The following is a 15072-nucleotide window of genomic DNA, read 5'->3' as shown; positions in this document are numbered from 1 at the left end:
AAAAGCCTTAAAGACCCTACTAGTGATATGTCAATGGTAAGTAAATTTAGGAATTTCATGCATCTAAGGCCAATAACACAATACTGTATCTATATAAACAATCGCAAAAAATAAAAAGCCAAGTTTTAAAAATGTAATGGCATCCAAACATGAAATACTTTAAAATATCTTTCATAAATACGGGATTGGTATGGTCAGATTAACAATCCACTTTGTTTTGATTTGAAGATTTCTTTATTAATGTTTAATTTTGGTAAGGTGCATAAGGTTGTAGTACAATAATAAAACTTATTACCGTGGTAGAATCTAAGCATATACTTCCACATTGTTAAGTATCCTGCATGCTTTGTATGTGTCGTTCATTTCTAAATGACTAAGAACAAGCATTATAAAGTGGTGAATAAGTCCCATAAGAAACAGTGAGGATAATTGTGTAATGGTATGTTTTTATGGAAGTATTTTAAGAGTTAAAGTATTTTTTTTTCAAATTGTACAAAAGTAAGGTAGCATTTTTTAGATGTTTGCGTAACCTCCCTGGTATTGGGCTTAACAGAAGCCAGCTGGATTTTCAGATCTGTTTTCATGCTCTTCATAGTGCAGAGTTATCTCGATGGAAGAATATAAGGGAAGTCTCCACACAGGTGGGCAGATAGGAAGAAACAAAGGGCACTTTAATATTTGCTATAGACAACTGTGGACCTGTCATGTGGCTGAGAGTCTTGATTATAAAACACATAGAAGAGAAAGGCGATGTTTAAAATTAGTCTCAAAGATACTGCATTAAACAAACCCCACAGCATGGCTCACTGAAAAAGCCTCCTGTCCCTGGCTGAGTCAGTCTGACTCCTGTCCCTGGCCGAGTCAGTCTGACTCCTGTCCCTGGCCGAGTCAGTCTGACTCCTGTCCCTGGCCGAGTCAGTCTGACTCCTGTCCCTGGCTGAGTCAGTCTGACTCCTGTCCCTGGCTGAGTCAGTCTGACTCCTGTCCCTGGCTGAGTCAGTCTGACTCCTGTCCCTGGCTGAGTCAGTCTGACTCCTGTCCCTGGCTGAGTCAGTCTGACTCCTGTCCCTGGCTGAGTCAGTCTGATTCCTGTCCCTGGCTGAGTCAGTCTGATTCCTGTCCCTGGCTGAGTCAGTCTGACTTGACAGAAGCAAGGACATGGCTGCCTAACAAGGACAGGGAATCCTATTCAGGCAGATGTACCCCACAGCCTGAGTTATCGTTACTGGACAATAAGAGCTACAGACCGGCTTAATCCCAGGACTCTTTTGGAGACTTTCCACTCCACAACAGAATCGTATTTATTTATGTTGGGTTTTAAAACTTTATTACTTAAAGACTTGCAAATAAATAAAAACATCAAACACCCAAATTAACCAGACCCAAAGTCTGTACAACTCCACAAATTTCTATGCAGTTAGAATAGGTATTACGGAGGTGATCTGAAGCCAATTTTTATTCTAGTTCAAATTTTGTCTTGGAATTTGTTTTGTTTTGGTGGTGGGTAAGTACATAAAATATATCTAATACTGAAAGGATAAAATTTAATGTGAAGCTCCTCTACCTCTGTTCTGAATGCCCAGAAACACATTTAGTAATTGTATAATTTTGCTAAGCATCAGTATCACGATACATAGTAACCAAAGACACCTGTCAGCACATTAGAACCCGTTCCTAATGAGTATTCACTTAACTTCTAGCAAATTCTGAGGACAGAAACAATCCATTAACCTGTACCCAAAAGTATCCCAGTTATTCACAGGCTGATAAGGGGGGATAGGATTAATAGTAGGCAACAAAGAAAACAATTGTAATAAAATATAACAAATGTTTTATTTCTGTAGAAAAAAATCAACTGTAATATGCTTTGCTCAAAAGAATGGGGATGTAAAAGCCCTCTTGCTGATAGCAATCGCAGCATGCTAATATTGCACACTCCCTAAGCAACTGCAGCATGCTAACACTGCATACCATCTAAGCAGCTGCAGCATGCTAATACTACACATTCCATAAGCAACTGCAGCATGCTAACACTGCATACTATCTAAGCAACTGCAGCATGCTAATACTGCATACCATCTAAGCAGCTGCAGCATGCTAATACTACACATTCCATAAGCAACTGCAGCATGCTAACCCTATAGCACCAGAAATTGGGAAACAGTCAGCATGGGAGACTGGAGTTGTCTACATGACAAAGTCCTAATAGAAAAGAAAAAGAAGGAGGGGCTTAAATCTCTCTTCTGTTTACCTGGGATTGAGTTTTTTTTATATACAGAAAAAAAATATTCTTTAATTATAGGACTAGAAGCCTATTTTATTTTTTTTTATTTTTTTTTAATTTATTTATTTATTAAAGATTTCTGTCTCTTCCCCGCCACCGCCTCCACTAAAAATAATAAAAAGCATTCAGCACATGGAAAAAAAAAAAGAAAAAAAATATTTAAGAATCAATAACAAAGGTGGGCAGAGAAGGAGAAGAGAAAGGAGAGGAAAAGATATACACTGTAATTCCCATTTTTATCTAGAAAGGCACAATAGTAAGCATATTATTTGTTTACAATTCTTGCAAATTTAGAACAGCTAAATGTAAGAGAAAGGCTACCCTTGTGTGGCTGAAAAAGTAACATCAGAATTGAACAGTTACTTCGATTTTCTAGGAAAAAGTAGAATTTCTATTTCCTACCCCAAGCCTCTTCTGGAGCACTGCAGGCAACAGAATGCCCTTGGCTGTCCTAACCATTTGTAAGTTGGATGATTCACCCTTTGGGCAAGAGAGGAAGAAAAAAACCCACCTTGGCTCTGTTTTGTTTCCCGTTTGACCTCCTTAAAAGGACCATTTTGAAGCTGTTAATCCAGTCTACCAAAATAGCAAGCAACTAGTCTTTGTTAAAGGTCAGCTGGGGTTGCCGGTAGAATAGAGCCGACTTCTGAGGACCTGGGCATGGCTCTCCACTTTGTCCTAGGCTAAAGGAGAGAGCTGCTGTTTGCTTGAGTCTTCAACTTAAGGCTTCTATCAAGGCCTTATACCCACAAACATGAAGGACTGTTTGGGCAAAGAGTGGACCTGATGGAAGCAAGCTGGGAAATCAGTGGCTGCTGAAGCCTCACTGCCAAATGGTTCCTGGAAACACACACGCGCGTGTGCGCGCGCGCACACACACACACTCAATATGATGATTCAGCAATTTAATGGATTTTAAAGTTGGCATCCATCCTCTAGAATCCATCTCTGAGGAAATAAAACAGCACAGGTTGAACAGTCTGGTGGGTTTGTAACTGGGTTTGGCACAAACCCAGAACATGACCATAAAATGTGACTATAAAGTATGTTCACATAGGCCATGTTTGAAAATAATAATAATAAAAGACTCTTCCAGAGAGGAAGGGAGAGAGAAGTAAGAAAAGGAGATAAAGAAAAAAGAAAAAAAAAGAACAGCACAATAAAAACAAAGACAAAGGGAGAAACCAAAAGATGGACACATTTCCAAGAACCAAGGTCCATGATTTTTACCATCATGACGGCTGTGTCTTTCTCTACATGTAATTTCTTATCCAACTAATTCAAAATAATACTTCATAAATGGATGCCTTTCTGGATGAACTAGATGTTAACAATTCATGCCCTGAAATTACTGTTTCAAATTAAGACAAGAGGCAGCGGCCGAGAAGCACCCGTCTAAGGACCTACATTCTCTTCTCTGCCTGCAGCTACTGGGGTGCAGACAGGAAGAAAAGCTCTTCCTATTGCAGCACAACTCAGGAGAATGAAACATTTCCCCCAGCTGAAGGCCAAGTGCCAGAGAGAGAAGCTTATGCAAAAGGCCCCGTGATGGACAGCTAGGAAACTTGTGGACAAAGAAACTGAGTGCTAGCAGGGGAATTACAGGGGCCACTAGCGTGGTGACGACAGCGGGGGTGGATCTACAGAGCTAACTGCAATTTGCAAGACTGGATGCAAGAAAAACCAGCAACCTCCATACCTACTCAGGTGATGCTTCAAAAGGGGGAAGGTTTCTTCCCCTCCTCTGGCTCTTCAGTGGCACCTTACTTGAATTAAATACTGCACGGGGGCAGCAAACATGAGGAAGGACTAAACCACGTGGCAGCCTCCACTTTGAGTGCAGGAACTCTGGGAAATACAGCTTCATCTGGGTGAAGAATCTGACTCAGGAGATATGTGTTGTTCTAAACCACTGTGAAGAAGCAAATGGATGCTGGCACCGGGGAAGACCAGATGGACAGGCTCATTAGAAGAAGGAACTAAAGTGTCTACTGCGGTGTTGTAAATTTAAAAGAAAAGAAATTAAACTGAAATTATATCAAGATGGCTAAATACTCTACCAACCTTGAAACACTGTTGGTTGCACTGGCTTACTTGTTAGCACATATCCCTAATTGTCCTTGGGGCCAAAAGGCTACCGTGGCAAGGAAAACCGAGAAACATAAGGAGCTCTGGTCTACGATGACAGCAGGACAGGTATGCGGACAACCACTGAACAATACCCATAGCAATCAGGTAGTATAGTATATTGCAAGCAGTCTGATAACCCATTGCAGTAGTACGTTTTTGGACTGAGAATATCACATATGATTGAACCTGAATATGGATTTTCGTGTTGAGAGAGGCACCAGCAGATACAGAGGAGTGGACACAGCGAGAGCAGTCAAGTACCTTTCTGAGAGGACTGATGGGGAAGAAAAGACAACTTTTAAAATGAGTTTGTTCCTTTTGAAGAACAAAGGAATGAAGAGAGTCAGGTAGGCACTCTCGAGAACAGAGATCGATAGCTATATGCCGTACCTGACTCTATAACAATGTGAATTTCTCCAGAAGTCACACTTCTGTCTCATTTGCTTCAAAAAGCTCATATCTAAAGTTTGGAAGAGAACACTGTAGCCACAGCCCCAAGTGTTGTATGATATCCTGATCTGATTCTCTCCTCCACTGTTCTTTCTCTTCATCTTGACTCTGTTACTGTTTTATTATATTACATGCTTTTTGGAAAGCTACTTCAAATATTCTGTTCAAGAAGGATTTGAATGACAAAATCAATAATTCATAGATAACTGGTCTACGAAAGCACACACCGTGTTTAGAGTGTGTGCTGTATGGGGTCCATTGATGTAAAGCACATAATCACACAAAACCCATGTGGAGCAATCTGGGGTACATACACAGGGCTGGCTAAAATATAAAGAAAAGCTAAGATGTAAATGTCATGAAATGAGAATGCTGGCTGTCTCCAGATAGGAGTGAGCTGTAGGCATGAGAAGGAGGCAATGTCTTCACGTTCTGCCTCTTTAGCTGGGTAATTATCAAAGGGCATTTCTTTCCTGATAATTAACTAAGCTGCATATTTACATTTTATAGACATGTTCTGTATTCTTTTCTTTGGATGCACTATGCTTCAAAAGGATTAAAATTATATATATATATATATATACACATATAATCTTAAAAGTTATACATATAATGACAATTGATGAAAACAAAAGCTAGTCAGTCATTGCCAAATAATGAAATAAATCCCCCTAGGATTTCTACAAGCTAAAAAAAGATAATAGAGAGGTATTAGTGGAAAAAACACTGTCCATATTCTAGGCAGTAAGGATACTATAGGGATGGCCATAACATCAGGCCATTTTAGCATCAGACACTACCACAACCATGACATCATGAAAAGAGAGAGTGTATAAACACTATTTTAAACATTTTGTCAAAAGATTTCCTGGGAGCATGGGGACCATGGGAGAGGGTTGAAGGGGAGGGGAGACGCAGGGAGGAGAGCAGAGAAAAATGTAGAGTTCAATAAAATCAATTAAAAAGTTGTCGAAATCTTTATTGAAAATAGATTTTTTTTTCATTCAAAATATGTTGACTATGGTTTACCCTCCCCTAACTCCTTCTAGGTCTTCCGTACTTCCCAAACCCACCCAAATCCATTTTTGAAAAGTTCATCCCACAGAGTTTTACGATGTGCCAGAAGTACAGGCACCAGCGCAGCAGATAGGGTAGTGGACACGGAGTACCAGGTCCTTTTATTCCCCCCATGAAGTTGACATTCTGCAGGGACAGGAAGAAGAGTACTAGATAGATAGGAACAAGCACTGTATAGGGGCATCTGAGTGTGAGTCCTCCAGAAAGAGAAAATCTGGGAATATCTAAACAAACCAACAAACCAACCAACAACAACAAAAAAACTTCAGGGGTCAGGGGCACAACTCATGAGAAGATGGATGCTTGAAGGGGCGGAGGAAAGCTATGCTGTTCACAAGCTTTGAGGGCTTGAATTCTGAATATGATGACTTGTAGCGGGGAACTTGTCCCCATTTTTTACATATGAACATACGGACTGAAATTTGTTTACCCTTCCCCGAGTTGGCTGAGAAGCACATAGTCTTCTCAGAGAGTGGAAGGACATTTTCTTTGCCCACCTGAAATCCACTTGTCACTACACAGATACAACTCTGGGTATAATCATGAGTGTGAGAAGCAAAAGACAAATTCATATAGTATCCAAGTCACTATAAATTTAGAATTTATAATCTGCTAAGTCTCAGGCATAAGTATATAGTCTTGTGACATCTAAGAGAGCTATATCTATAACTTCTCATGCCCAAACATGGCATAAAAAATTTGTTTTTAGTTTTCTTTGTATTTTTAAGATGTAGAAGAGCACGTAGAAAACATGTCTAAAATGTGTCATGATGTAAGAAATGCTCTTGTACATTGTAAATATTGTTACACATATTGGTTTAATAAAGCATTGATTGGCCAATAACCAGTTAACAAGTATAGGTGGGGCAAACAGACAAGGAGAATTCTGAGAAGAGGAAAGGCAGAGATGCAGTTGCCAACCAAAAGCAGAGGAAGCAAGGTGTGTATACCTTACTGAGAAAAGGTATCAAGTCGTGTGACTAAACATAGATACAAATTATGGGTTAATTTCAGTTGTAAGAGCTAGTTAATAATAAGCCTGAGCTAAGAGACCAAACAGTTTATAATTAATAAAAGCCTCTGTGTTTTTCTTTAGGACTGAATGGCTGTGGGACTGGGTGGGCACAGAAATTTCCATCTACAGTGTCAAGTTCACATGAAAGTAACTTCACAGTTGCTAATGAAGACTGTTTTGAAAGATTAAAGTTTCTATTGCAAATTAAAGGATGCTAACACTGCTTAGAGGAAGACAGAAAACAAGTAAGTCCCTTATACTTGATGTTACATGTAATTAGAGAACTATGGAATCTAAGTTTGACTTCAGGGAACAGAGAAAACTTTAACTCAACTTCTTTCTCATGTAACTAAAGATCCGAGAACTTTACAAAATTCATCTTTTTCTCCCAAATATGAGAAAGTCATTTGACTCTGAAGACAGAACCCGGACCTCTGAGGCATCTCTTCAAGGACAGGTTAACTGGTTCGCCATCCTTTAGCTCCCTCTGTCTGGACATGTTCCACCTCATCTCCATATACATGCACACAGGCAGCACACACGTGCACCATGGCCACAAAGTTCTACTAAACATTCTGAAGGGACAACCAGAAGCGACAAATAGTCCCTTCTAGTTCTCCAAATCTGAGCATCATCGTTGTCATCATCAGCAGTCGCAGCAGCATAAACAAGCTACATCATTGTGTATTGCAGTTCCGTGTTATTTTGCTGCTTGTACAACCTCATGAAGATGAGTTGTGCTACGTCTTCCCACTAAATAATGTGTGTACTGGACTTTTAAAACAACTGCTCAGTCTCTGAGATACGCAAACAACATGCTCTCTAGTGTTTGTCTGAACACAATAGAATTGCCACACAGCTTTCCCTGAGCTGAGATTCTTGATTGTTTTTATCTTGTCTGCCTTACCACAAAGAAAAAACCCACTTTCTTGGGTTAGCTGAAGGTACCATTTCAAGGACAGTATTGGTACAGACATCCATCGTCACCACAATATTTATGGCCAGTTTCCAGGGGCCATTAGTTCTAGAACTTTTAGAGGAATGGGTGTAACTCCTGGACTTTACCCCTCTAAATTATAGTATAAAGTGAGGCAGAAAAAGAAAGTCCTTGGAAGCGTTGAGCCAGCCTGTCCTCATCTGTCCTGTTTTCTGTTCCATCAGACTGTCTCCTGACTGACTGCTGTAGAAAACATTTTGAGGATAATTTGTGCCTTCTAGGTCTAAAGTCAATTGCAGAAAGAAAAGAAAGAAATTGCAGAAAAAAAAACAAAAATATTTTTGCAAGACCCTTATGCAAAAGTAACTGAATGGCCTGGGCTCATTTTGAAGAGCCAAGGTTGATGGACACGTTCTAATGTGAGGACCAGTACTGGAAGCAGTGGGCTCCAGCAATGGAGAAGAGTAGTATATGGTAATTCCCCAGCGTCTGTAGGAGGCTGAGTTCAGGATTCACATGGACACAAAAGTCTGTGGGTCCCTCTAGACTCATGTGGATGATGGAGTGTTTGTTGGCATCATGTCAAATCCTCAGATGTATTTCATACACCATACTATATAATACTTAATACCACAATACTTAATAACCCCTTGCATTACTTAGGAATACAATAGGGAAATGTCAATTGTTATGGTGATTTTTTTTGTCAAATAACAATGAGAGATGCTTTTACTATGGTTGATACAAACAGTTTAAAGTGATTTGTTTTTCGGGTTGGTTGAGTTCATGAGATGGAGACCATGGATACAGAGGGTTCACTGGGACAGTACCACACAGCAGTGTCCCATGTTAAAAACAGATGTGAAAGATGAGCTGGAGGACCATGTATCATGTCATCGAAACAAAAGTTGGATGTTTTGCCTTGCAGGCAGGATTCTGTGTGGTAAGCATGCATAAGTATTGGGGATACTCCAAGGCCACAGAAACAGGGAATTCTGATCCACACTCACACTGTCCTAGGCAGGAAGCTCCTTTGGAAGCTATTAACAGCCAGAGGAGGGGCTCTCTCTCCAACCAGGATACAGCAGCCCCATTTAACATTCTCGTCTAGTGAAACAGCACAGACCCTTGTGCCTGTTTCTAACTGCACATTTTTAATATTCAATATAATGCTACTCTTTAACAAACTCTTTACTCCCTGCCTCTCTGATGGAGCTTCCCGGGGTCTTTAAAGGGATTGTTAACCCAAGAATGGATCGCACTATTTCTGCATGAACAGGCCCAGAACCAGCCCATTAAGCCTCCCGTCTTGACTCTGGCAGCGCCAGCCTCACCTCTGAGGAGATGCGCCAGCTGCTGGGTGATGAGCTCGGGGGCCTCGTGCAGGAGCTCCTTCAGCACCAGCGAGGAGGAAGACTCCGGGAACCCCAGCTCGCCATCGCTCTGCTCACCAGGGTTAATGACTCTGACAACTGCGGCTTCCAAACTTCTGTCCTCGCTGTAAATTAAACGGAGAGGAAAGGAAAGAGATAAGGCATGTTTTCTCACGTGGGGGATAATTCAGTCTCTACTTAAACATGAATAATAATTTCCTCTAAATGGCCCCAAACATAAATTCTCATGACTGTGAAGAATAGGACCTGGAGAGTTGGCTAAGACACCTGCAGAGCAAGCGTAAGGACCTGAGTTCAGAGCTCCAGAACCCATGTAAATGCCTGACCATAACTCCTTGCTGTGGTCACACCAGGACCACAAGTGGGTGGGTGAACAGGGAGCAGCTGAGCCTTGCTGGTCAGGTGGTCTAGCCAATCAGAGAGCACCCGTTTCAGTGACTGGCCTTCCCTCAGAAGATGAGGTAGGGAGGAAGACTTCTGACATGGATCTCTGGCCTGTATGAATTTGCGGTCCTTTGCATGGGTGCTGGTGCGCACACTCACACACACTCATCATCCCATACACACATACACACATAGTCATACACACTCATACACTCATGCATATACACATGCACACACACTATCATACACACACTCTCACACACACAAACATACGACACACTCATGTATACACACAATCACTGACACACAGAGATACACACAGATTCACAATCACACACACTCTCTCATACAAACTCTCTCACACAAACACACACACGTGCGCGTGCGTGCATGCATGCAGCAGAGGGGTAAACAGGATCTTATTCTGTGTCTCCTCACGTGCCGTTTCCCTTCATCCCTGCCCCCAGGATTCCTAGAGTATTTCATATGTTCAAGGGAGCTATGATTCAGAAACACTGTAGCTGTGTTCAGACCCTATGAGATGGGTTCTAGTAAGATCTTTCTTTTCTAAATGGGGAAACTGAGGCACAGTGGGGCTAAGGAAAGTGTTCATGGTCAGGTGACCAGAGTGTGGAGCAGGTGGCTTTTAACTTACTAGTACCTGCTCAGAACAGTCACCGAAGCTCAGAAGAAAAAAAAAACACCACTATGCTTGTGATGGCGTCACCATGACTTTTAAAAACTCAGACTTTTAATTAGCTAATTAATTAAAATTTGTACTTTTTAATTTTTGGAGTGCTGAAGATCAACCTCAGGGCCTTTGCATGCTAGGCAAGTGTTCTGTCACTGGCCCATCCCCTACCCCTCACCTACTTCATACATGTGATAGAGGTGGGTTTTCTCAAAGCAGACGGATAACAGATAAAACTACAGGTTTTTTTTTTTTTTTTTTGACTCTTCAAAAACAAACGAGCAACAGTGAAGAAAGTTAGCTTTTTACTTTTGTGGAATATTCCGTTTCATAAACAACCACAAGCCCAGAGCTTATAACCTCAGTCAAAGACAAGCCTAACGTTTTCCATGTGAAGGGGTGACAAAGCTCTCCCCCAATCTGTGTTGTCGTGTTCTCTTTGCTCGTGCCTGGTGCATGTGTTGCCTTGAAAAGGTTGGCCCAGTGTGTGAAAACTAGGAGCACCCAGGCTGTCTATGGTTTGGGGAGACTGAGTTTCCTGCAAGGTTCACATGTGCAGGAAGGATGGCGTCCCTGGTGGAAACATTGGATGATGCGGAGGGCTTTTAGAGGCGAGGCCTGGCTCAATCCTTAGATCACTGGGGACGAGCCCTCGCAGAGTGTTGGGTGATTCTGGTTTTTAGCTTCTGCCTTGATTCAAGGTGTGGCTGTTTCGTTCTTCTGGCTGTTGATGTACCGTCCTCACCAAAGCCCCCTCTGGTGACCTGAGCTGAGAGTTGACACTCCAGGGCCATGAGAAAGATAAACCTCTTCTGACTGTCTAGGTGGCTGTGTCAGGTACATCATTATTGTGATAGGAAGCTGGAAAATACACCTGACAGCTGAAGGCAGTCCAAACGCTCACCCAAAACCTTCAGCCTCTTCTCAACAGATGCTTGATAAATATTATTCAGAAGAATTTCATTTGCCTCAAACAGCATAGGGATGAAAGTAGACCATAGACTGTTTTCTAAACACTTTATAACCATTTGTATAACTGATGCTGCCTCAGTATACTTTAATTCATATGCAAGTATGTGTCCTAAAAACTGGTTACACTTAAAAATTATTAAATATGAAGGTCTTATTTCAAGTATTCTAAGGTCAAGGTTGATTAGTGATGGTCATGAAAAATAGGCAAATGGCCAAAGTGTAAAGAAGGAGCACTTCAAACTCTAGGGTTAGCTGATGCCCTTCAGTCAACAGCGTGACTCACAGAGGCCTCTCTGCAGCCACCTGTAGGGAGGGACTCTGCTTACTCCTCTCCCTTTATCTCAAACGCTTGCCCCAGCTAGCAGTTCTTCCATGCTGAAAGCAGACAGAGAAACCAGGTTCTCATCTGAGCTCCCCACTGAGTGCACATGGAGCCTCGGGCAAAGCCATCAATGACACCGGGCTCTGCATTTCCCGTCTGTGGCATGGGGTGACTGAACGACATGAGTTGTCAACAACCTGTCCTTCTTTTACCATAAAAATGGAAAACCAGCAACCACGTGGCCCATTTCCCAGCTTCTCCCCTTTCTCTATGAGATTTCTGTAGAATCTTTCTGCTTTATCTGGTTTCAATTTTTGTTACTTATTTTTAACGTCAATACATGGGATTATTGGGACACTGTAAGGAAATATTTTGGTAAATTTTACAAGAGCATTCTACTTAAGCATGTTTGCAATCGCAAAGTAAAAATGAAGAACTGACATAAACCAAATTTTGTTATTAAAGAAAAAAAAATCACTCTTTTTCCTATAAAATCCCTTCCTTTCTTTCTTTCTCTCTCTTGTAAACAACAATAAGGAGACATTAATAATGGTGACAGCTGAGAGGAAACCTGCATTCGGGACAAATGTGCAGAGCTTCCCAGTGAGTCTTACCTCCCCAGGGCGTTGCTGCCCACGAGCGTTATTGACAGCTTTCCTTCATCGTTCAGCTCCTGCAGGTTAATTTCATCTCGGAATATGTGGAAAGATTCAGAGATGTTCAGCTCTTCTAAAATGAACCTCGTCTCTGTGAAGTAGCTGAATTCGGTCCTTGGGATGTTCAGCACTGGCAAGCAGAGGACCCCGGGTGGACTGACCTACCGAAGGAGAAGCTAATTCAACCACCGGAAACAACCATTTCTCCTCCAGCGCGAAGCAAACGGCGAAAGGGAGCCGAAGTCTTTGGGCCATAACTAAGCCATGTGACATTCAAAACGAATCTCCCTGAGCCCAATCACAGAGCCCTTTCCACTAGTAAGTAGGCCCTGGTATTATATTTCTAAATTAACATTACGCTATTTACTTCTCTGTGTGTGCGTGTGCGCGCACGCCGCAGCACGCATGTGGAGGTCAGAGGGTAACCCGCACGTGCCAGTTCTCCCCTCCCACCACGTAGGTCCTGGGAAAGGTGATCAGGTCCGGCAGCAAGGATGTTTATCTGTTGAACCATTTCACCAGCACAGCCAGGATGAATTGACAAAATAATTATTAATTAATTAATTAATTAATTGGGGACAGACTCAGGTGACACAAGAAGGCAGATCTGTCCCTATCGAAATAGGATACTTGCAACCTGGGTTTAATCAACTGTTCAAGTCTGCTATAGTTAAATCTTCTGCTTCCTCGGGGTCATCAGGAAAACTCTGTGCTGACATATGGTTTGTGACATTCAGTTATGACATTTAAAAAATTTATTTATTTTTATTTTACATACATTGGTGTTTTGCCTGCATGTATGTCTATGTGAGGACGCTGGATTCCCTGGAACGGGAGTTGTGAGCTGCCATGTGGGTGCTGGAAATTGAATCCGGGTCTTCTGATGAGCAGCCAGTGCTCTTAACTGCTGAGTCACCTCTCCAGTCCTGACTGTGACATTTTTAAAATGCAAAACACTTGGGAGTCAGGTTTAGCACACATACTAATAGGTTATAATCTCTACTGAACTCATACATTGTATTATTTTATATATTATATATTGTTACATACAAAGGCTTATGTTCATAAAACTCTTACATAAAATATTTGTGGTGACCATATGGGGAGGAGAAGAAAGAGAATTTCAGATTCACCATAAATTTATTCATCTATATGAATTTTAAAGTAGAGTATTTTAAAAATTACTTTAAGGGCTTGGTGACACTTTATTTCTGAATAATTATTAGCCTTTATTCTCGAGTCCCCATGGCTCCGTCACAAGCATGTGTTTATGACACAGCTCAACACCCCAGTGTCTGTCTCCCCTTTAAACATTAAAGAGGCAGGGTTGTTTTGTTCTGCTGTGTATTCCAAAACAGAAAACAATCAGGCAGCAGTAGACATTTAACAAATATTTCCTGAATTAAATAAGTGAACCAGACACTGCTGTTGTACACAAAACACAAAATCTTCTCCACTGAATGGATTTTCCTTGCTCTGTAATGCTAATACTGAATGCCACTTGCATAACCGTCACTAGTGACTTGTGTAGAGCACGTTACTCTTCCTAACTGACAGTTATATCTAACTCCTGCCAACGCAGTCGAGGAGAATACACGAATCAGTGTGTGTCCCAAGCTGTCCATGCAGGACTTCTTCTGCAGGTGGGACCAGCAACTAGACGCCAGCCACAGCCCCTGCTTGATGAATTGGAGAAAGCCACTCTCCTTTCTGAGCCTTCACTTTCTGTTTCTGTCACACGGTATTGGCCTATGTTCTGCTCACCAGAGCATGCGAAGCCACAGCGCCCTGAGAGACTGAGTATGGTTCTCAGGAAAACTCTACAGAGGCACAGCCCACAGACAGCAGGCAAGACCTACCACACTAAGACAACGGCACGGTATCTTAGTTGGGTTTTCTATTGCTGTGATAAAACAGAATAGCTGAAAGCAACTTGGGGAGGAAAGGGTTTATTTCATCTTACAGATTTTAGTTCATCATCCAGGATTCAGGGCAGGAGCTGATGCAGAAGCCCTGGAGGAGTGCTGCTTACTGGCTTCCTCCACCTGCTTTCTTATAAGGCACAGGACAACCTGCCCAGAGGCCACACTGCTCTGCCCTATGGGCCCGGCCTTCCCCCATCTATCACTAAACAAGAAAATCCCCTGTAGACTTGCTGACAGGCAATCTGAAGAGAGGCATTTTCTCAGTGGACGCTCCTGTCCCCAGATAACTGTAGCTTATATCAAGTTGACAAAAACCAACCAACCAAACAACAAACAAACAAACAAAAAACCAACCAAGACACATGAAAACAACAAGGTCCCCAGAATGTGACTTTAGTAAAGCCACATTTGTTTCTAGGCTTAGTTAAAAGTCTCCAAAGGAAGGGAGGGTCTATCAGTCTGTTTTCCTTTATCTATCTACCGACTGATCATCTATCTTTTATCACTCACAATTTTTCTACCTCCTTTTTGCATGATGCATCCTCATGCACGACACTATAACTATAGTTGGTGATGTTATTATTATTATACACCCTCTTTAAACTGCACATCGCTGGTGGTCTTACAGTCAATCCAGCTCCGTCAACTGGATGAGCAGTGGCGAACAAGGGTTGTTTAATACACACATCTCAACTGAGACACATTCATCTTCTCAGGCCAATTGCTCTTCCTTGCAAACTTCAACAACTTGTAAGACACATTTGATGCAGAGCCCACATGTAGAGATGAGACTACGTTACCCATTATTTTCCCCAGCTGCCCTAAAGCGGTGCCG

The 15072-nt window shown here is 41.9% G+C and overlaps 1 protein-coding gene across 5 annotated transcripts in view; it reads right to left on the bottom strand.

The window, feature by feature from the left end:
• Positions 1-15072, bottom strand: part of Prune2 (prune homolog 2 with BCH domain) — a 253641-nt gene that overhangs the window by 196931 nt on the left and 41638 nt on the right. For all 5 annotated transcript variants that reach the window (XM_075973642.1, XM_075973646.1, XM_075973641.1 and 2 more), the window contains exons 4-5: positions 12271-12473; positions 9228-9391 (exon numbers count right to left, since the gene is read on the bottom strand). In XM_075973642.1, coding sequence (XP_075829757.1) covers positions 9228-9391; positions 12271-12473 — 367 coding nt within the window. The remainder of the gene's footprint in view (positions 1-9227; positions 9392-12270; positions 12474-15072) is intronic.

Source organism: Microtus pennsylvanicus, chromosome 5 (genome assembly GCF_037038515.1).
Source record: "Microtus pennsylvanicus isolate mMicPen1 chromosome 5, mMicPen1.hap1, whole genome shotgun sequence".
In the NCBI taxonomy this organism is placed as follows: domain Eukaryota; kingdom Metazoa; phylum Chordata; class Mammalia; order Rodentia; family Cricetidae; genus Microtus; species Microtus pennsylvanicus.
The sequence above is the reverse complement of the archived record's forward strand: the minus strand, read 5'-3'. Positions and strand labels throughout refer to the sequence as shown.